Source organism: Drepanopeziza brunnea, assembly GCF_022702325.1.
Source record: "Drepanopeziza brunnea f. sp. 'multigermtubi' strain 214-2 chromosome Unknown ctg2, whole genome shotgun sequence".
In the NCBI taxonomy this organism is placed as follows: Eukaryota; Fungi; Ascomycota; class Leotiomycetes; order Helotiales; family Drepanopezizaceae; genus Drepanopeziza; species Drepanopeziza brunnea.
In genome coordinates this window covers 803563-824026 of record NW_027094065.1, presented here as the reverse complement: position 1 = coordinate 824026, position 20464 = coordinate 803563, and the positions used below count along the sequence as shown (strand labels likewise).

At 50.1% G+C, this 20464-nt stretch overlaps 5 protein-coding genes across 5 annotated transcripts; 1 reads left to right on the top strand and 4 right to left on the bottom strand.

The window, feature by feature from the left end:
• Positions 1 to 1071: 1071 nt before the first annotated feature.
• On the bottom strand, positions 1072 to 3369 carry L3040_001445 (uncharacterized protein; the record flags this gene model as incomplete). The annotated part of the gene is made up of 5 exons (XM_007293000.1): positions 1072 to 1150; positions 1265 to 1893; positions 1963 to 2482; positions 2542 to 2692; positions 2757 to 3369. The coding sequence occupies 5 exons, from the start codon at positions 3367 to 3369 to the stop codon at positions 1072 to 1074; spliced, it is 1992 nt and encodes a 663-aa protein (XP_007293062.1).
• Positions 3370 to 5638: 2269 nt separating this feature from the next.
• Positions 5639 to 6739, bottom strand: L3040_001444 (uncharacterized protein; the record flags this gene model as incomplete). The annotated part of the gene is made up of 2 exons (XM_007292999.2): positions 5639 to 6133; positions 6254 to 6739. The coding sequence occupies 2 exons, from the start codon at positions 6737 to 6739 to the stop codon at positions 5639 to 5641; spliced, it is 981 nt and encodes a 326-aa protein (XP_007293061.2).
• Positions 6740 to 11100: 4361 nt separating this feature from the next.
• L3040_001443 (uncharacterized protein) lies at positions 11101 to 12456 on the bottom strand (the record flags this gene model as incomplete). Its single annotated transcript, XM_007292998.1, has 3 exons — positions 11101 to 11282; positions 11420 to 11490; positions 11603 to 12456. The coding sequence occupies 3 exons, from the start codon at positions 12454 to 12456 to the stop codon at positions 11101 to 11103; spliced, it is 1107 nt and encodes a 368-aa protein (XP_007293060.1).
• Positions 12457 to 14394: 1938 nt separating this feature from the next.
• On the bottom strand, positions 14395 to 16092 carry L3040_001442 (uncharacterized protein; the record flags this gene model as incomplete). Its single annotated transcript, XM_007292997.1, has 4 exons — positions 14395 to 14556; positions 14625 to 15645; positions 15762 to 15912; positions 16011 to 16092. The coding sequence occupies 4 exons, from the start codon at positions 16090 to 16092 to the stop codon at positions 14395 to 14397; spliced, it is 1416 nt and encodes a 471-aa protein (XP_007293059.1).
• A 1122-nt stretch (positions 16093 to 17214) lies between these two features.
• L3040_001441 (uncharacterized protein) lies at positions 17215 to 18789 on the top strand (the record flags this gene model as incomplete). Its single annotated transcript, XM_007292996.1, has 2 exons — positions 17215 to 17271; positions 17377 to 18789. 2 exons carry the CDS (start codon positions 17215 to 17217, stop codon positions 18787 to 18789), a joined length of 1470 nt encoding a protein of 489 aa, XP_007293058.1.
• Between the last annotated feature and the right edge of the window lie 1675 nt (positions 18790 to 20464).

Below are 20464 nucleotides of genomic sequence, written 5' to 3'. Positions count from 1 at the left end.
CGGAGATGGCCGGAGGGTGGAGGAACCCCATCATGCAGGACGAGGTGTCATTCCTGGTCCTCGACGGCTTGCTGTGCTTCGTCGCGGTGGTGGTCCTGAATGTCTTCCATCCGGGCTTCCTGTTCAAGCAAAGCTATGCTACCCTCAAGTCGGAGAAGGATGGGAGTGTGCGGAGGACGCCGTCGGAGGCTCTTGTAGGAAGCGAGCTTATGACTGGCAAGGTTTGAATTGTCCACTCGCTTAGTTACTACTTTGTATGTTTTGACGGGATCTAGAGTCATTGATCATGGTCGAGAAGAGTCTTCTTTTTTAAGCTACGCGTATAAAAAGCGTTGAGATACCTGCCAATTTCAACTCATCAGCTTCACCCTGTCTCTGAATAATACTCTCTCTACTCATACCTACCTCCTTTTCCCCACAGGTCGTCGGCTATCACTTATCATCCCACCTGATGTCTCTCTCCTTGTTATGCAATCTCTCACCCTCCAAGGTCACATATACACTGCCACCCCTCCCTCCAAATTACTCCCTCTCCCTTTCCCCATTCCAAATTCCGAACAGAACCAAGCAAATCACAACAAGACACTCCTCATAGCCGGATACGTAGATTGTTTTCGAAAGCGTACGATAGATTAGGCTAGGCTAGGCGAGACGCATAATCCGACTTCCCGCTCGCTGGTCTTGCTTTGCAAACCTCTGCTCCGTCCCTTTGAGAGATTGGGTCTCGTATGATGTGACTGACTGACGGTAGCGGTGGTGAGGAAGGAAGGAAGGAAACTGGAGAGTCTGTATTGTACTGTATTGTATTGTGTTGTTGTGTACTGTAGTGTATTGCGTTGTACATGTCCTCTCGTACACAGCTATTCCATCCTATTTTCCGAGTCGTTCCAACTCCGTGAGCGAGAGGTCCGCTCGTCGTCGTCCACGGAGATGGGTGGGTGGTAGACTTACAGACGTATGATGATGATGATAATGGTAATGATAATGATGATGATAATAATAATAATGATATACGTAATAGGTATCACTCAAACAATAGCTAGGTAGTAAGTGGCAATAATAAGAAGCGGTTCAATCCGGCCTGTTGCTCCCCGAACTCCCTTCCGTGCTTGTTGAGGTGCTCGTTGACGTCCTCATGTATTCTGCGTACCTAGACGCGAGGGAGTCAGCGATGGGCTCGGTTAGAGAAAAGTCGAGAGAGGAATGAAAAACGTGGGGTGCCGATATCTCCGTTCCCTCCCCCCAGCCCGGTGGTGGTACGTACAGTTCGCGTTCATTTTTTTCATCCGGTGACAAGGCCATAGTGCTATTACCATTCCCGTATCTGTTCACGGACGTATCCCGGTATGTCTGCTTGCGATCACCACCGCCGCCTCCTCCGACGCCACACTCACTCGGCATCTTGCTCTTGATGCTTCTCACCTTCTTCAATCCAAACCCCCCATCAGCCTCAACCTCCACACTCGGCGTCCGTCTCGAGCTCCCCGTTCGGCTGCCAGCCCCGGACCGCTTCCTAGTCTCCCCCATCTCGTCGACCATCTCGTCGCGGCCGTACCCGTTGTGGATGGGCGACTCGCCGTCCACCGGCACGAGGATCACCATCCACACCCCCACGCGGTCGTCGTTCCCGAGGAGCGGCGTGCAGCGGATGAAGCGCACTTTCACCTCGGCGGGTCCGCGGCCTCGCTGCTCACCGGGGGACGCGTTCTTGGGCAGCCAGAGGACCTTGGCCGTGGCGGAGGCGCCGTCGCGGAAGGCCGCTTCGAGCGCGGAGATGGTCTGGTTCGAGCCTCCGAGCTTGGTGAAGAGGTGGGTGCGGAGGAGGCCGGGGAGCCGCAGAGACGGCGAGGCGAAGATGATCTGTAGGCTGGGATACGGCCGGACGAGGAGATACTTTTGTTGATGAAGTTAGCGAGGGGGTCGCAAGAGATATCTAAGCGAGGAGAGGATGGATGGACTTACGTGTTTGTACACACCAGGCAGGTTGTTGTGCCGGGGGCTAGGGTTCTTGAGATGTAGATGCGAGAAGTTCAGCACGATGCCATCGGGGCCGATGTCATCTCCGCCGATTACGCGCTTCGACTGTCCCCTAGCCTTCACGCTATTCGTTACACTGGATCGGATGCTGGCACCATCATTCGAATCGTCGCAGCTTCGGCCATTCTTGCACGCAACGTCGGACTCGTCCTGGCTGAACATCGTACTCAGCTCTTGTAACCTCTGCAGTGATTCTTTGGTCTTGGGACTCTGATAGCGGGGGGAGAATTTGGATTGGAGATGCGGGCTTGCGGCTTCGAGGGAGGCTTCCATTTCCTGGACTTCATCATTGTGAAGCAGAGCACGGAAGGACTCGATGCCCAGACCATCGATTACGAGGCCGGTCACATCGACCTGCGCACCGATAAAGTAGCGTATTATCCCTTTATCGTCGTAGAGAGGCGAACACATAAGGAGGTTGACGAAGGGGGTCCCGTCGCGGCGACTGTATGTAGTCAATAAATAAACAATGCTTGCTTTGGGACAACAGGCTTCAATCCTTACTAGTTCAAAATGACTTCGTTTGACTCCTGGCCAAGTGTAATTGCTTTTGCGAGCCGCAAAAGAGCATCCTTGTCCGTACCTGGCCCTTGCAGAAATCTGCAGTTGCGATCGATAGCGTAGGAAGTGCCGTACTGGGTTGTCCTGTGGAATTCTGCAGTCCACCTCCTCAGTCACCGAGAAGGAAAGTCGAGGGCCGGAAGTTGGAAAATGCTCACCTTCGCTCGCGAACACGATCGGGTTATCGTGAACAGATGGATCTGTGAGACAGAATACCTCCCCCAGACTGCCTACCAGATCTCGCATGATGGGGATTCCTTGCCCAGTTATATCTCTCGACACACAATCAGTGACTACTCCGATCAACGTGTGAGTGACAAATGCCGGCAGCGCCTCGGAACAGAGGAGCAACAATTCTCGGGCGGCGTAGTCCTCGACCCTAACATCCGTAGACGCAGCTTGGAGGCGCGAGAACTTGTGAGAATCCGTGTGAGATGGCCACCGGATGCTTCTCACGACAGAGTTGGCGTATTCGATTGCCTTCATCGCTTTCCGCAACTCCAGATAGCGGATCAGATTCGGCACCAGATTTGGCTTGCATCGATTCAGAAACGAGCTAAACTTGTAGAACAAGCTGTGATCGGCAAGGATGAAATGGAGGTGCTCGGCAGAGAACAGTCGCCTCATGATATCCTCTACCTTGACCTGCTTAGCTGACGACGGTGGCGGCTGAAGGTCGAAGAACTCCCCTTCCCCGGAGTCATGCTCCTCTGACATGACCAAATTCGGCGACATACCATCAGGCTCGTGGTCCATGTGGAGGTTGCCCATAACTGTGGTATCTACGGGAGAGAGACGGAGGGGATTTAGCAAGCGAGGAAGACAGGTAATAGTCAGATGGGGGGGGTTCTCTTTTTGGGAACTATTACTCGCACTTGCTGGGAGACAGGGATATATACGGTTCGTCGATATCGAAAGAAGGATCGTGAAAAAGGGCGTACATGCTCATGTCAAGACATCTGACGGCGTACGAAGGTACAAAGGAAATGATGCGCCGCGGTCTTTCCCAAAGAAGTGTCAACCGCGCTCCCGGAGGTGGGTGACCTTTGTATTGAGATGGTGATAGCGACCCGTGCGGCCAGTAAATATGTCACCGCGCCGAAAATCTCTCTGAGGTTGCGGATGCGCCATCTACTTTTGTTGTTTTTCCACAATTCTCGGAGCATGCTCCCCGCAATCCGCGCTTTGACGACGTTCCATCAGCAACAGTACGTCAAAACGTTGGCGCAGCGCTTGGTTACAGCATTCGAGGAAGTTACTTGTATTTATTGCCACCTGTTGGTATTACAGATAAGACTAGCCTTATCTTATTTGTTGTATTCCTCGATGTCTGCTACAAAAGGTTAAAAGGAGCAGTTCCCAATGAGGGATTCTCCCTTCTCGCTTAGATTGGCGAGGAGCGCCAAAGCGTAGCATCTTGCATGCACTGCCCAAGAAAAAACCTTTGATGCAGCTCGATTGATTATACGTAGTACGTATTTTAGTTGCACAATTAAATTCTGCATATCAGCCTGCTTATACGTAATGAAGCTTTTTGTTTGTTTTTTTGACATTCGCTTCCGAGCTGACAGGCTAACCGTGCGCCATTGTGGCGAGCTGTCGGCATCTTAAGGTCCGGAGAGCGCGCTACACACCGACTTTTGCAACCTACATTACAATTTCTATTATTTCTCAAATCGGTAGTACTTTGATACCATTAACGACTTCTAAACAACAACAAAGATTTTACAACCATACAAAATACTTGCACGCTTGTAATAGCAAAAGGTGTTGATGCTATCAATTTCTCAGGTTGTGAAATCGAGTTGCAAATATCAGATTGTGATCGGGCTTGAGAGTCGGTATAGTATCACTCGCTAAAAGCCAAAACGAAGACTACCTAGCCGATACCCGCGCCAGATATGGAGAAGAATGATACTACGTCCCAGGCGTAAGTATTTCCCCTCGAGAGTAAGGTACCCAAGGGGCTTAAAGTGGAAACTAAGCTTTTGAGGCACCCTCGAGGGGTAATACTTAGGCCTGTACCGTGGTACATTCATGGGGATAGTATCCTGCTCCGCTGGTGGTCTGTGCACCTTGATAGCCGCGGTGGCCTCGGGCCATACGTAACAGCGCGCTATCAGACGCTGGGATGCTGGCTGGCTCACCTGTAGCATTGCTACGTACCAACGGAGTTCAAGCTTGACTTGAGAAATCCAGAGTTGGGGAGAAAGTGTAAAGACGAACGGGGCTACTGGGGTTGTTGACGTTGACTGCAGCCTCCCAATCACTTCGCAATCGTGTAATATCTTCGTTGGTCACTTTTTCGAGCCTCGGTTGTATAGCAAGGTCAATACCGTAGCTCGTTGATATTGTGTCGCCTATCTTCCAGTCTTCAGACCTTCAACCATTATTCTAGGGTAGGTAATGACTACTAGAATTCGTATCAAATCAATGAGGTGAGGAGTGGATATTCAGATTGGATAATAGCTGGTCTCATGAGCCCCTCAACCTCAGTGATAGTCGCGTTAACACGAGCTTCGGCACCTGAACAACAATAACAACAGTAATTGCGCTTGCAAATCAATGCTACTGCATTTCCCATGCGAAAACGTATCCACTCGCCTGTCTTACTCGAACAAATCCCGACTCAAACTCTCTCATCTCAATTTTGAGGTCGTAATGCGTATGGTCCACAGTTTAGTCCACTTTCTGAACGAAAGGGTCATCCTGGAAATTTCAAAGGAAGACGGAAGATGAGCAGCGTCCGCAGCGATATTCTGTAGAAAATTTCCTTCCTGATTGCTCGCCGGGACACTCGTCCGACATTACGCTTGGTCAGGTCTATCATCGGCGTACGCTCCGTGGTAGTCACAATCTGTAGACTCGCTTGTCTCGAGTGGTAGATCCGGAGCGACGAAAGACCAATCCTGACAACTACCGAGGAAAGTGGCGGATCGAAGACCATTGTCGCCACTGGAGGGGCCTTGGACACTTGTGGCTTTGCCGTTGCTTCTCTCTTTGGCTTAGCGTTACCGATATCCGCAAAGTCTTCCAATGATTACTCTCGGGAATTGGCTAGCTGCAAGGCTACTCTTCCACTTTCCTCGAGAAGATCGTCTAACGAGCTTCGGATCTCTCCCAGGCGTTCTATCCTGCCCCAATCAATGATGTTCCGAACGATTTTGCGGAACCGCGCATAGTCGTCGGGTCTTTCAAGCAAAAAGCTGTCCACTTTCCGCGTGTAGTAATCGATTTTGCTGTGCTTCCAGGAGATATAAAGCCGTGCTTCCGTGCCATTCATAGCGATGCTGAATACAGCGCTGTCTAATTTCCGGACCTGGTCATTTCCGCACTGCTTCAGTCGATTGCTGAGGCTTTGTGCAATGTTAATACAAGTCGCCGAAGCTCCGAGGCATTGATTTGTCGCCACCCATAGACGGTCTACCTCGAATTCAATGACAAAGAATGGATACAACAAGCCTTCGGAGTTGGCCATGGCCTCCTCACCCATGGAGGTCAACTGTTCTCGCTGAGGAAATGCCCCGGGTCCGTACTGAATCATAGGCAAGTCAGCTTATGCTATGCAAAAATAATTTACGAACGACAAGGCCGTGCCTCAGGTCTAATCATGAGACAGTCCAAAAGTGGACAATTTATACTTCCAAAGACTTACTCCATATATCATATCAGGTTTCGGATCGCTGACCTTGAAGTTCGGATTGGTACATGGAACGGCATGAGGCAACATTGGAAGGTTGTCAACCCGTTTGAGAATGCTCGCTTCTGGCCCACGTGGCTTTTCGAAAATATTGCTCTCAAAGTATACCTTCACAACGACTTCTGCTGTTCCCATCTCAAGGTTTTCTAAATCTTGTATATCATGCGGTAGTTGAGCGGAACGCGGACCTGGGGATTTGCGGTCTTTGTGCATGTCCTTGACAAGCTCAGCTACGTGACTTGGGAATGTCTCGTGATCGGAGCGTAAGTGGATATGATTGGCGAACAGGTTTGTCGAACGATAAAGAGGATCTTCGTCAAGTCTCTTTTTTCTTCCCGAAGATGCGGAATCACTAATAGGAGTTGTTGGCGCCGCTGACGGGGGGCACCACGAGATTGGGGGTGTCGAGGGGATAGCGAATGCATTCCGTCTACGCTCCATGATGGGCGGTGATTCTCTAAGTCTCCTTGGAACAAACTCGCTACGGCCAAGAACTGTGTCCGACTTGGACTGTTTTTCCCGATAGACCTCTGGACCTGAGATATACCCAAGCAAATGTGCAACAGGGAGACCAGAACGGTATCTTTTAGGGGGAGAACTGGAATATCACAGCTGGTCAACGAGGACTTCGAGGTATGCTGCGTGCGGGCGCTTCAAAGCAAACAGCGTTGGCTCTTGTACAATCTGGTGGGCTTGTGGTAAGGAAGGATAATCAATCTAGCACGGCATATACGTCAGCAGCATACTTGCCTGAATTACTATGGAATGGAGAACCAACTTTGGATTCGTGCACTTAAGGGTATAGCAGCGGGTGCCCCGAGAGAGGCCAGAGTTGGTGCAATTTGGTCTGCTTTCGTGCCAGCAGACTCTGTTATATCCGCGGATCTGCTGGCTCGCCAGGATATCGATACTCATCGATACTACATGAGGAGTTTAGGCAATCGGATTTATATAACTTGTCGCCACCAATATTATGGTGTGTTGGACAACAGTCGACTTCGACCGCGAGTTGGAGATGGATAGGCTGACACATCGTTTTAGTAGCACGGGCACTTTCTATCTCGTTGTAACGACAAGAGCCGAAGATTAACTGGACTTGCGAATGCTACACTCGCCGTATTAAGCCAGGCAGAAAGTGGAGCGAGGGATGGCCAGGCGTGCTGTAAAGTAAAGATTTTGTGGTGTTTATGATGTTGTGTCGCACGAATACCTGTCACAGCAGACGCGTGCGTGCATTTATCACGTGAGTCACGAGTACTTGGCATGAGTCGGCTACGTAGAGCCAAAGAAAACAAAAGCTGGGTCCACGAGCTAGGGACAGCTAACCGGTCTTCGCTTCCACTCCTTCTGTCTGCCTGCTTTCATGCTATTTTGCGAGTTGGACAGCAGCTACTCCCGAGGACCTGACGCGATATTGTTGGTCTACAGATGCGCTCAGCTGCATAATCGTGTGTTTCCGTTCAAACCAATCAACCTCCATGAGCCTGCGCACCACGATAACAAGATCTTGTCAGCTTCCCCCTCTTTATCTCCCGTCAGAAAAGGACTCAATCGTTGGCACTACCATTTTAGTTATCCTATATCCTCTTACCTGGCTTGTCGGTCTTCGGCATATATCGGCATGTTTAGTGGAAGTACTCAAGTACAAATGGAAGGGCCTCGAACAAGTAATGCACACCTACCCGTCGGCGTAACGGATCTGGCTGTGCATAGACAGCATGTCGGTCATCTGATACCTTCGAGAGAATGACTTATTATCTTCGCAGTAGGCGTTCCTGAACGTTCAAGGCGTGATAGAAACTCGAGATGTGCGTATACGGTAGTCTCGATCAAAGGGAACGAGCGAGCGAATAAGCTAGCAGACTTAAAAGCGAGGAAGCTTGACTAAGACACTAGTCTTGCTTCGCAACGTATTATTAGCCGCATTCACATACTTTATCGCGATATACGTAATAAAGCGCGAAAAGATTAGTAGAGCGCAAGCTTTTACGAAGCTCTTTCGTTCTGTCAGAAGACAGGCAAAGATAGAAGTATAGGAGCGTAGAAGTATATATTGGTAGTGAACTGATCTCTAGGGCTTTAAGAGCACCCTCAGATCAGTATATATGCTCTACGTTACTACTAAGAATAGGACCCCTTAATCTCTATGATTTAGATACGGTATGATGGGAGATTATGATACGCATTATTAGAATATCTAACTTGTCGGATCCTCATCTTAAATATAGGTGTAGCGAGGACTTCCCGGTAGTTATACGGATACTGAATATCCGAGTAAAGTATTCCTGTCGGGTGTGACATGGTAATCCTGTAAGGTATTACTGTCACGCATGACACGTTCTCGTCAGAAATAAAGCCTTTTACATTTACTTAATCTTCTTTCGGACCTCGAGCTCTTACGATATATTTTACATAAGCTGCTTGCAATACGGACTACGCAAAGAGACTTTATGTAGGATTGTATTAAGTTTCAGTATTACGGCGCCAACTTATCATGCGCTTGCGGCAAGCGCAAGTCTTTCTAGACTATGCTTTTTATCGCTTTATACGACGGCGTTTATTTTCTTAGCTAAAGGAAACTCGACTAAAGATCTTATTGAATACGAGCTGGAAAGCCTACGACTTCTTTAAAGCCTTTCTTTTTTTTTAGCAAACTAGCGGACTTTTATGCTTTCTTAATTATCATCGGGTTTTATTCTAAGCATTGCATTGTTAATAATGCTACTTTAGCTGCTTACTAATACCGCTTTTATAAGGAGAACGGGGTACGCTCCGCCTTATAGAAGCTGTAGAAGCTAGCAATATGCGGTAAATCAAGGATCTTCTAAAGCAGCGTAGTGCCTTCTCTGTGACGACCTTAAGCGATTACCTAAAGGAACTCATGGGAGCGCGGGGGATCACATAGGAGCTTCAGGAAGACCTTAAAGTAATAACTTAGAATCAATAATTACCGAATGTAGAGGTTGAAGGAAGCTGAGGCTTATATAGACGAAGCTAGGAAGCGCCAAGGACTCGTGAACCATGGTTCATGGGTCAAAAAGGGGAACGAGAGAATACGAGAGAATACGAGAGAATACGAGAGAATACGAGAGAATACGAAAGAATGTAAGGGAAGAGGAAAAAGGAAAGAGGTAACGTGACGCATATAAGGATACGTCCAGGAGACCTGGCGTGTCGTCATCTTCTCGAAGGAACTTGTTTTAGTACTATTGTTATTGTTGTTGTTATTGTTATTGTTGTATTTATTAACGTCGGGCGGGTATCTAAAACGCAATGCTTAAACCTTGGGGACCTCTTATAAGGTACGGCGACGTGCTAAATAAAGGAATTATATATAAAATACTATTTAATCGAGAGTAAAAATTACGTTAAAGAAAACCTCTTGTTAAATAGCTAAACACTTGTAAACCTTTTAAAAGCAATTTATAGTGCTATACGTCGAGTTTTCTTTCGACAATTATCGAATACGTATAGCCTTACGGGCGGCCTCGATCCGTATAATATAAACATCGTTCTCTTTCGTCGTAAAGCTAAGAAGGCTCGCGTTCGTAGCCTTTAGATAAAGCCGGTGTGTTTGCAAAACGCTCTTTCGAAGGCGCAATACCGTGTTTTCGATTAATCGAACTAAGCCTTTCTTATTTTATTTCTTATACACGTTCCTTTTTTATCGCAAATCCTTTTAGTCTTTTCAATCGGTATGCCTATTAAGTATAAATCGTAATCGGCGTAGTATTCGAAAAGAAAGAGGAAGGAAGTTCGGAATCGCCGGTAAAAGAAGATCTTTTCGATAAGACGTCGCATATCGATGATTCAATTTCGGCTCTCTAGACTCTCTATCTTTCTTTCTATCGCAAGAGAAAGAAAGAAAAAGAGCTGAAGGTTCGTAGGGGGCACGTACGATACGAAGGGTTTATTTTTGAAGTTCGGGTCTGTTTTTAAACATAATTACGTGCTCTCTCTCTTTTTTTTCCCTTCTTTTTCCTTTGCATTAATAGATGCACAAACGGCTGACCCCGGTCCGGCCTCGACATCAGTCGCTTTACGACTTATACAGCTACGCTTTAAAGCTGGCTATAGCAGTCTGTATCTGCTTGACTTTCTATTATAGTTTTCCCGAAACGGAAGGTCCCTTTCTTATTATAATCTAGCTTATTTATAAAAGAAGAGCGCCAACGGTAATGGCTTTCGCCGCAGCACATTAAATTGCTTTTTAAAGCCGTTTTATATATAACACTTTAACCTAGCGCGTCGCCGTATCTCATAAGAGGTCTAAAGGCGGCAGGCTTCGCCTGCTACCCGCCCGACGTTGATAAATACAACAACAATAATAACAACTACTCAAGTACAATACAAATCAAATGATAACTTGTACGGTCCTGGCCTGAAGGGAAAAAAAAACGAAATAAGCCCGTTGGATCTACCAATATGCAGGCTCAAAGATGTCAAATCTCAAGCAATAATCTCGCACACTAATGCTAGAGGTTGAAAGTGAAGGTTCCAACATCTCGCCTGCAGCAAGCCCGTGACCTTTCTCTGTAAATTTCAGGGGACACTTCATGGGTGACATGATTACCGTTGCAGGAGCTTATATTGGCATCTAAAACTGTATAGTTCTCGCTCTTTTCTAGACTGTGTCCCTAAGTAGTCCTCGTAAGTCTATCCCGCCGGCTTCCACAGCCATAGTGCAATTCTTTTGGTCACATAATGACGCACCTCGCTTGGAGCGACGACTGCCCTCAATCCGTCGTCGATTGGAACCTACAAAATAATCGATCGACTATCAAACCGACATCCATCTATCTCTATGGATTCCAAGAGTGTGTGACGTTCGGGGCGCACCCCACTCCGAAGTCCTTGCACACCTCCCTGCCCTGCGCCTGAATGTTTTCAACAACCCAGAGCCGGTGGTTGGAGAAGACCAGGATCTTTCCTGGCGCGAAGGCGAAATTGTTGCTCGTCTCGCCTATAAATATTTTGCCGAGTACTACAACACACGTCAATAACATTCATATGCTACAAAAGTTCTCGGGGGATTGAAAATTTTCTTGACGGGGAAGACGTCCCAGAGAAATGTTTTGTATTGATGTTCGTGAGAATTGGAGATGCTGGGGCACAACTTACAGATCCCGGCTGGGTTCCAAACATGCACACCATCTCCACACGCAGACCAGACATTTCCTTCGGTATCGCAGCTATACCGTTTTCGATCGATAATTAGCAGGCAGTTCACCTATGCACTAAGAGTTGCAAGAAGAAGAAGAAGAAGAAGAAGAAGAAAACGCAACCGCAGCCTCTCCGACTTACTGAATGCCATCCGGAAATCCCTTGTCAGCAAACGCAAAAGTCCTCCTATTCCTCAGCGTCTTCCGGCCTACAACATCGAACGCGTAAATGGCCGCCGGTCTCGTCCCATTGAACGTGAACATCTGGGCCCCGGTATCGCTGACATACAGCGTCTCCAGGTCCGGCGAGAACTCCAGCCCGTTAGGCTGCACGAAGCCGTCCGCCACGACCTGGACGACGCCCGTGCCGGGCTCGAAGCGATAGACGTGCTTGGGCAGCGTCGGCTCGGGCCGGAAGTTCTGCGTGTAGCCGTAGTCGGCGTCTGTGAACCACAGGTCTCCCGTGACGGGATGCTGGCGCACGTCGTTCGGGGAGGAGAAGTTGCGGCCCATGAAGCCCGTCAGGAGGACCTCCGAGGTGTTGGTGTTGGGGTCCACGGCGACGAGCTTGGCGTAGGACTCGAAATCCCCCTCGTCGCAGTACACCTGCTGGGGCGGCGTGCGCGTCGGGTCGGAGCCAGGGGGGTAGTAGGACGTTCCCCCGTTCGCTTCGGCCAGGTTGGGAAACTGCGTGCTGGAGACGGAGTAGTCGTCGAGGGAGACGACGGTGATGTTGATGTTGTCCTGCAGGCTCTGGTAATTGGACGTCACGTACAGCGAGTTGTCTTTCTTATTATAGACCCCGGCTTCGTGGAATGCCTCCCAGGGGAGGTCCGCGATCTTTCGAGCTGTGACGTTTGCTCCCAGCACGGTTTGGAATTCTGGACTGTAGCTGAGGAGGGAGATGCTTGGGGCGGTCATATTCGTTGCGGAGAGGGCGCTGAAGTAGGCGGCGTCTCTGGCCAGCGCAAGCAGATCGACATTGACGAATGACATTATGGCAGTGGGAGTTGTCTCGGTTGCGAGAATCGTATCAGGGAGACAGATAGGCAAGAAAAAGTGAGAGAAAAGTTGTTGCTGCATGGCAACGGACTTTTTATATCTGAAGGCCTAGCTCAGCGGCGAGTGCGAGCAGAATCCGTGTGATATTCTTGCCGCAAGCCGCCCCAGTTTCGGCCCGGGACTCTGGTGTATAGCTCGGTGATCAACAAGGTGAGATGATGTTCGTCTCTTGTGGGGATTTTCTGCGCAGCGTCCTGGTGCATACGGTCAACGATTACGGGAATGCTATTTCGTTGCTTATGCTTTTAATACTTGAATCTCCCGTTAATTTGATGGAATCTGAACTTCTCGCTCTGTTTTTGGCAATACATGCGCTGTCTTCATAAAATAAAAAGCATCAAAATTCGTCTCCATCGCAAATAAATCGATGGCGGGTACCCCGCACTTACAATCTATACCCCGCCCTGGGAAACCCCGGACTCTAAAACAAAACATAACAGAAGAAAATCCCAACGATTCGGATATTCATAATTTCTCCCTTGGAAAATCCGTACCTCCTCAACAATAGGTCAAACTCGCTCTACTTATACCCGTAAGGTTTGTTTACATAACATTAAGAATCTCGGTTAGATCAGGGATTGCGAGCGGGGGTTTACAGAGTAATTGCGTAAGCGAGATCCCGCTTGATTTACAACTTCATCCTATTCTTTATTCCCTTGCAACAGACTCTCACAACATTGAAGAGGTCCAACATCCATACTGGACGCGCTTGGAAGAAGGTATACCCGGCACCACCATTCTTCCTCACCAAGGCCAGGCGGACAATTCGAAAAAATTCCCGAGTGGTACGGTAGTAGATCAGATGCGGATGCCTGACTCGGTCCCTCTTGGCAGGCAGGTTATCCTGAATATTCATCACGAGATATGTGTATCAGGTTCTTCTCGAAGTGCAAGTCTATCGCTCCTGCTAGCCTGAATACTAGTTTCGTCCAGCTACGTTCAGGAATTTCGTGACTCACGAGAACACTTTCTCCGTGTTCTTCGTTTGCCGGGAATTGGAGGGATAAGTGGCATAAGCATGCGAGGAAAGGGACGGTGCCGAAGGGGTGGGTGCGGACGGGGCTGCATGTATATCAAAGCACTGCAGACCTGCTGCCGCTGTTTATCGAGTGGAAGCATCTGGAGCAGGGCGAGGATGCTTACGCCAAAGCACAGTGAGCGAGTACGGAAGGAGCTAGAGTGCTGTGGGAGCAGATAATCAGAGTTGTGGAGCTGAGGGAAAGGTTTTTCGAAGCGTGGAGAGGTTGGAGTTTGATCCTGATGCGGAGTTTTGGCCGGCGCATAGGTGGATGGGGAAAACGACGGATCCTGGGAGCGAGAGTGAGGAAGAGGGAGATGAAGAAGAAGAGGAGGAGGAAGAAAAGGAGGAGGAAGAAGGCAAGGGGAAGGAAGACATCCATGGGGAAAAGGGTGGAACGGAATCCAGAGCCACTCTAAAGATGAGAAACCAAAAGGGACGCGGCGAAGATGGCTGAGACGAAATGGACCTAAAGAAAATGTCAATATTCTGGTGACCTTTGCATGGTTTTGGTAGCCTCGATATCTCAAGTCCCAGACTCATTCAGCTTTCCTGATGCCAGGTCCATCCGATTCCAGATCGTTCGGCCACTTGACAGTAAGCTTCTCGTTCTCTTGGGAGCAGCCTCGCCGAGAACAGATTCTCGTTATCGTTCCCCTATGAGATGTGCAATAAGAGCCTTCATAAATCTCGATATTCACTTCCGGAGGAACTTTAAGCGAGGGTATATCTATCCCGAGGCCCTCCCACGCTTACACTTCCAAGAACCTAAGATTTGAACTTGAAATGTTCTTGGTCATCCTCGCCCGTCAGATATTTGATTATTATATCGCTTTTTCGGCACATAATGCGGATCAACCACTTGCCACTGTGGCCTCGTGGTTCTTTTCATAAGCATCAGGAGCCTCCGCCTCCACGAGCCTCCTCTTCTTGTCTGTCCGCGTCGTCATGTGCAGCAATCCCGTAGTCCAGATGGCCATCGCAACGGACACGCCAATCATAGCCCACATACCTCTCTATAGACATCGTCAGCTCAGAAATCACACCCTCTACCCCCGCGGAAGCTGGGAACAGAGAAACTTACCGTAAACCTGGGCGCGAAATTAGCCGAATAGAATACCAAACTCCACCAAGCGTTAACGGCGTTGCTACCACAGTTCATGCTGGCGATAACTACGGCCCTCAGACTATCTTCCTCTAGTCTCATGGCGTCGTTCGCCCACGCGAAGAAGGTGGCTTGGCAAGCGTAGACGCTCCCGGCCCAGTAGTACGCGCCGAAGATGACCGACGTATTGTCGGTGGTGAGGATCATGGCTGCTGTTGCGATACCGGTGATGCCGATCCAGTATCCGACAAGGTATCGCTTGCCGCCGAGGAAATCTGTGAGCGTGGCCCAAAAGAGAGTGGATACTATACCGACGGCTGGGACGCCGGTGGGATAGTTGTTGAGTTGCGGGATGGTATATTTCTTGGTCGATTTCATATAGATTGCCAGGAGAGAGTTTGAGGAGAAGGACTCCGTTTCGCCGGCGATGATCCATAGCATCACGAAGCCGTACCAGTACCAAGATGTGAAGACCCGCGTGACGAAGGCCCAGTTGAAGGGCCGTCGTTCGGGAACTTCGGGGACTCGGGAGATTGCAAGGGCTCGCTCTGAGGAAGTGAGGTAGAATGCCGATGTCGTAGATGGAGTGTCTGGGAAGAGCAAGAAGCCATAGAGAGCGATCGGGAGCGTGATGATACCGTCGATGATGAAGAGCCATCTCCAGCCTGCGATGCCGTGTCTTCCGCTCAGCGAGGAGTTGATGCCAGTCTGTAGGAATCCACCAAACATGGTTCCTGCAAGTCCGGAGGCTGTGAAGATACCACTACGTTTTCCGAGCTCCCGGCCGGTGTACCAGGATCCGAGGATGTAGTGAGTGCCGACGAAGGTGGATGACTCGGCGATGCCTTGGAAGAAACGGACAGCCATGATTTGTTGCGGTGTTTTTGCAGCTGCTGTGACCATAGTCAATCCGCCCCAAACGATCATCATGCTCGGGAAGAAGATGCGAGGTTTGAAGTGGTATAGAGCCAAATTGCTAGGAACCTGGCCGAGAATGTAGCTGTCAAGAGGTCAAAAAGATTTATTGTTGAGATGCAGGATCCTCGTCCTCATGGCCTTGAAAATAACATGACTGGCGGCCCTGGGCACACAAGCGAGGACGTTCATGTGACATACCCGACGGTAAAGATGGTATTGATCAGATTGTACTGGTTCCCCTTGAAGGCCAATTCCTCCTTCATGCCAGACACATAGGCATTGGCCAGATTGGACCGATCCAGATAATTGGTGAAATACATGAGACAACAGAAGGTCAAGATGAAGAAGTCTAGGGAGCCAGCCATTCTTGGTCAGCTTCGGAGCTTGCAGTCAAATGCACGGGTGCGCAGAAGTCGATGATATTTGCAGATGCAGTACTGAGCCTACCAAGCTTCCTGACAAGCTTTCCTTCGCCTTGATTCTCATACGGCTGAGAAATGTAGTCCTTGACACGCGTCGAGATGCCCATCTTGGCAGAAGATGGATGATGGATTTTGGATTTTGGACGTCGACTCAATGCTGATCAATGATACTGTTACATGCTGTACAGTAGAAATGAATGAGGAGGTTGTACCCCATTCTTGTAGATGGATGGACTCGCCACCAACAAAACATGGTTGAGGGCGATTGTGGAAGGTGGAAAGTGGAAGGATGATGGTGCAGAAAGCCGAGGGTGACATTGGTCATGTACAAGTCACGTGAGATCATAATCAGAGTCACGTGATTATCACGATACCATCTCGGCTACCCAAAGAACCAAAGATGCTGAGCCCGAGATCTCCAGGCAATGATCCTTACCTTACCTCCAACCACCAACCTCCAACCACCAACCCCCCCCCCCTTCCCTTTCCCCCCGAACCCACCGCGACATCCTCTCTTGAGTCGGACGGTCTCGACCGGACCCAGATGCTGCAGATACACTACTAGATGCAGGTGCAGATGCGGATGCAGATGCTTGCCCAATGCACCAGCTGTCTCACCGGCTATGCGCGGGTCAAAATCAGTCGAATCACCCGCCGCCAACATTTAACTTTCCGAGACCAGACCTCAGACGGGACGATACTTTGGAGCGGGATGGAGGATTGAGCCGCTGGAGACAGAACTGCCAGTCAGACGTCGCCAGCAGAGAGGAATCCAAAACTAAAGGGTGCAGATCCCCCAGTGGCTTCCAATGGTTGCCCGACTTTCTTTCGCCTCGCCTCGCGACTAGGGGACTAGGGGACTAGGGGACTTGGGCCTGGGGACGGACTGGGGACTGGGGCATGTCTTCTGTCCATGTCGTCGACAACAAACTGCAACAACACTCATCCCTTTCCAAGTCCAAGACCCAAAAAAAATATCCAATACGGGAATTCCAGCACATCCTCCCATAATTAAAGACATTGTCAGTGCGTTGCTCTGCTTTACTGTGTAGCTGGAGGGAAGATATCTTCACCGCATCTTTCCGACATCGCACCGCACCGCACCGCACCGCACTGCAAACCAAAACCAAAATCTCCCGATACAACCGAAACCAACCATATATGCCCAGAAAGCTGGCCTGCAAGCACCTCTCTACTCCTAATACATACATATACACAATACCAGCAAGATGCCTGCCATGGAAACCGTCACCGTCATCAACAAGTCCGGCAAGGTCATCAGCACTGTGAGTCTAGGATCCTTCCTTTCCCCCCTCCCTCCTCCTCCTCCTCCTCCTCCTCCTCCTCCTCCACGTTCGTCCGATTCCCAAACTGACTCTCTCCCCTCCCAGGGCAAACACCTAGTCAACATCTTCAAGGACGCAAGAGAAGCCTACCAATACAAGAAAGCCGAGTTGAGAGCCGACCACCAGGCCAATATAGAATGGAAGAATGAGCAAAGGCTTCTCGAGACCCGGCAAGAGAGCCGCTCAACCACCTCCACCTCCAGACACTCTCGCCGCCATCGCGACCCAGCTAGTCCCTCCCGACCGCCTGTCACCGAACACAATCTGAGAAATATCTCCGAAGTCAGCGGCTCCTCCACCCGCAGATCTCGCAGTCATCATGGCTCCCGCAGAGCGACGTCCCCTCATGCCCGCACCTCTCCTCGCTCCATTCATTCCGGGTCCGAACACCCCGGCCTCCAACGCAGACACTCGGCGGTCCCCAGTGATTCCGGCAGCATTTATTGTCCCCCTCCATTGTCCTCTCAGCTCTCCCGCATGCCCCCGCGCGCGCATTCGAACCCCGACTTCCACAGCGACAGCGATGGCATCGACATGAACCTCGCCTACGGCAAGCTGCCACCTGACCTCCTACCCGGATACGAGGACGAGAGACAGAAGGAGGAGCTCAAAGCTACCATGACGAAGCTGGATGGGATGCTGATGGAGGCACACTGCGTGCAACACTCCGCTACGGCTATCATCACCAATCTGCAGGCCAACCCGGAGGCCATGGCTGCGGTGGCACTGACGCTTGCCGAGCTGAGCTCGCTGTTGAAGACCGTGTCGCCGGGGATCATCACGGCTTTGAGATCGTCGTCGCCGGCTGTGTTCGCGTTGTTGTCTTCCCCGCAGTTCCTGATTGCGACTGGTGTCGCGCTCGGTGTAACGGTCGTCATGCTTGGGGGGTACAAGATCGTGAAACAGATCCAGGCTAATGGCGAAACTGCGAGAGGGGCGCCTCGCTTGGAGGAGCCGATGGCATATGAGGGGACGGAGGTGGGCAGTATCGAGACTTGGAGACGCGGCATCGCAGACGTCGAAGTGGAAAGCGTAGCTACGAGCGTGGACGGGGAATTCATCACCCCTGGAGCTGCGCGGCAGCAGAGAGAACGTATCAGAGAGCGAAAACGAGAAGAGCGCAGTCACGGGAAGAGCAGGCGGGCACCAAGCGTAGTCGAAAGCGTGAGGAGTGAACGCACTCTCCGGCGAGTCGGCAGCTTAAACACAGCTTCTCACCAACCCCCCTCTCTCAAACCGTCGGGTTCGAGGCCGCCTCCATCCGAAAGCGGACGCAGCTCGAGAAGCAGAAAGACGATCAAGGCGAAAGAGAAGGATGACGAGAGCAGCCTCCACAGCGTCTTGGGCGGCAAGGACAAGAAGAAGAATCTGCTCGCCGACATGTTCAAGCGCAGCAAGGAGAAGAAGGAGATCCGTCAGAGCGTGGTTGCGCATCGACCGCGGATCGTGGAGGTCTAGATGTGGCTGTGCAGTGCATCTCCAGAGCGGAGATGTGATTCCCACGGTTGCTTGTTCGGGTTATTTGGGATTTCTTGGCATGGGAGTTTAAGCGAGCGAGCGAGCTTTGTCTGTACAGTGATCTGACGGGAAAAACTAGGGACTCTTCCTGCTCGTCCAGTTCTCACGAGGTTTCACGAAGGAGCATTTTCGGACGGCATTTGGATTTGACTTTGCATTATTTCACATGCACTGCGTTGGGTTGGTTGCATTGCGGTTTGGGCATTTACATTATACATACACTTCATGCTTCTTTGGGGGGGGAGCGCAAGCACTTTCTGCTTCGATTCCAACTAAAATCATTTGTTTGCTCTTCTCCGTACGTTGGCGTCATTATAACATTCTATGGACGGATCTCATCTCTTCGTCGATGTACAATTTAAATGGTCAATAGTGATTGCAACATAGATAGCGCGCAACGCCAGTCAGTCATTCAGTCAAGTCAGTCATTCATCGCCCGCTCGCGTCGAGCCTCTTCCGTCTATTATCCTCTTCCCCTCTCTCCGGATCTCCAGATCTCCAGATCTCCAGATCTCCAGATCTCCAGATCATCTTCCGACTCTCCCTTACTACCCATCCCTCCCTTACCTACCCCCCTCCCCCTCCTTATGCCCCTCCCACCTCACAATTTTGCACGCCGCGTCGATCGCCTGAATCCTTCGGTCCGCTCCTTCATATCTGTCTGCACGCATGGGGGATGTACCGTACGTACGTAGTACGTATGTTAGGTATGTTAGGTATGCTATGCTACGTACCTTATGCACGCGTGGCGCTCTTCTCTTCTCTTCTCTTCAACCCAACCTCACGCCAGACCCCAACCGCAACCGCAACCGCAACCGCAACCCGAACCCCGTGCCCAATCCTCCATCCTCCATCCTCCATCCTCTCACTAATAACTAAGCAGAAGACACGGGATGGGATGGGGATGGGGATGGGGATGGGGATATGCGCGCATGCTTCGTCTGCGGGGCCTCGGTTCTTCTTGGAAAAAAAAAAATTAAAAAAATTTTCTTGGAGTTTCTTGAATTGTATATATATATATGTTATTTATATATATATTATTTATAAAGAAAAAGGGGGGGGAAGGAGGGAAGGAGGAGGGAATTTCCAAAGGTGGGAGAGGGAAGGGGGGCGGCTTCGCTTCTTGGTTTCTTTTCCTACGTACCTTAGGTAGGTCATTACCGGTAGGCTATTCAGGGGGGGGGGGGATGGGAGGGGTAAGATAAAGTCAAGTGAAGTGAAGTGAAGTGAAGTGCGGGGTAGAGGGGGGTAGAGGTGGAGGGAAGGGGGGCGAAAAGGTAAAAAGGTAAAAAGGTAAATGGTAAAAGGTAAATGGTGAATGGGGAATGGGGAATGGGGTAAAAGGTAAATAAAAAGGGGGAGGGGGTTACGGATTACGCGAGGGAATGTTTACCTGCTTATACTTTTTTTGGGGGGGGGGTTTGCGCAAGCTTGGTTTGTGTGAGGAGTAGGTATGTACCGGTCGGTATGCGTAGGTACGACGTGCGTAGTACTGTATGTAGGTACTAGTAGTATTTGGGTTGGTGTGATACCGTAGGGGTGTGGTGTGGTGTGGTGTGGGTGGGTGTGGGCTTGGGTATGGTATGGTATGGGTGTGGTACCGGTATGTGGTATG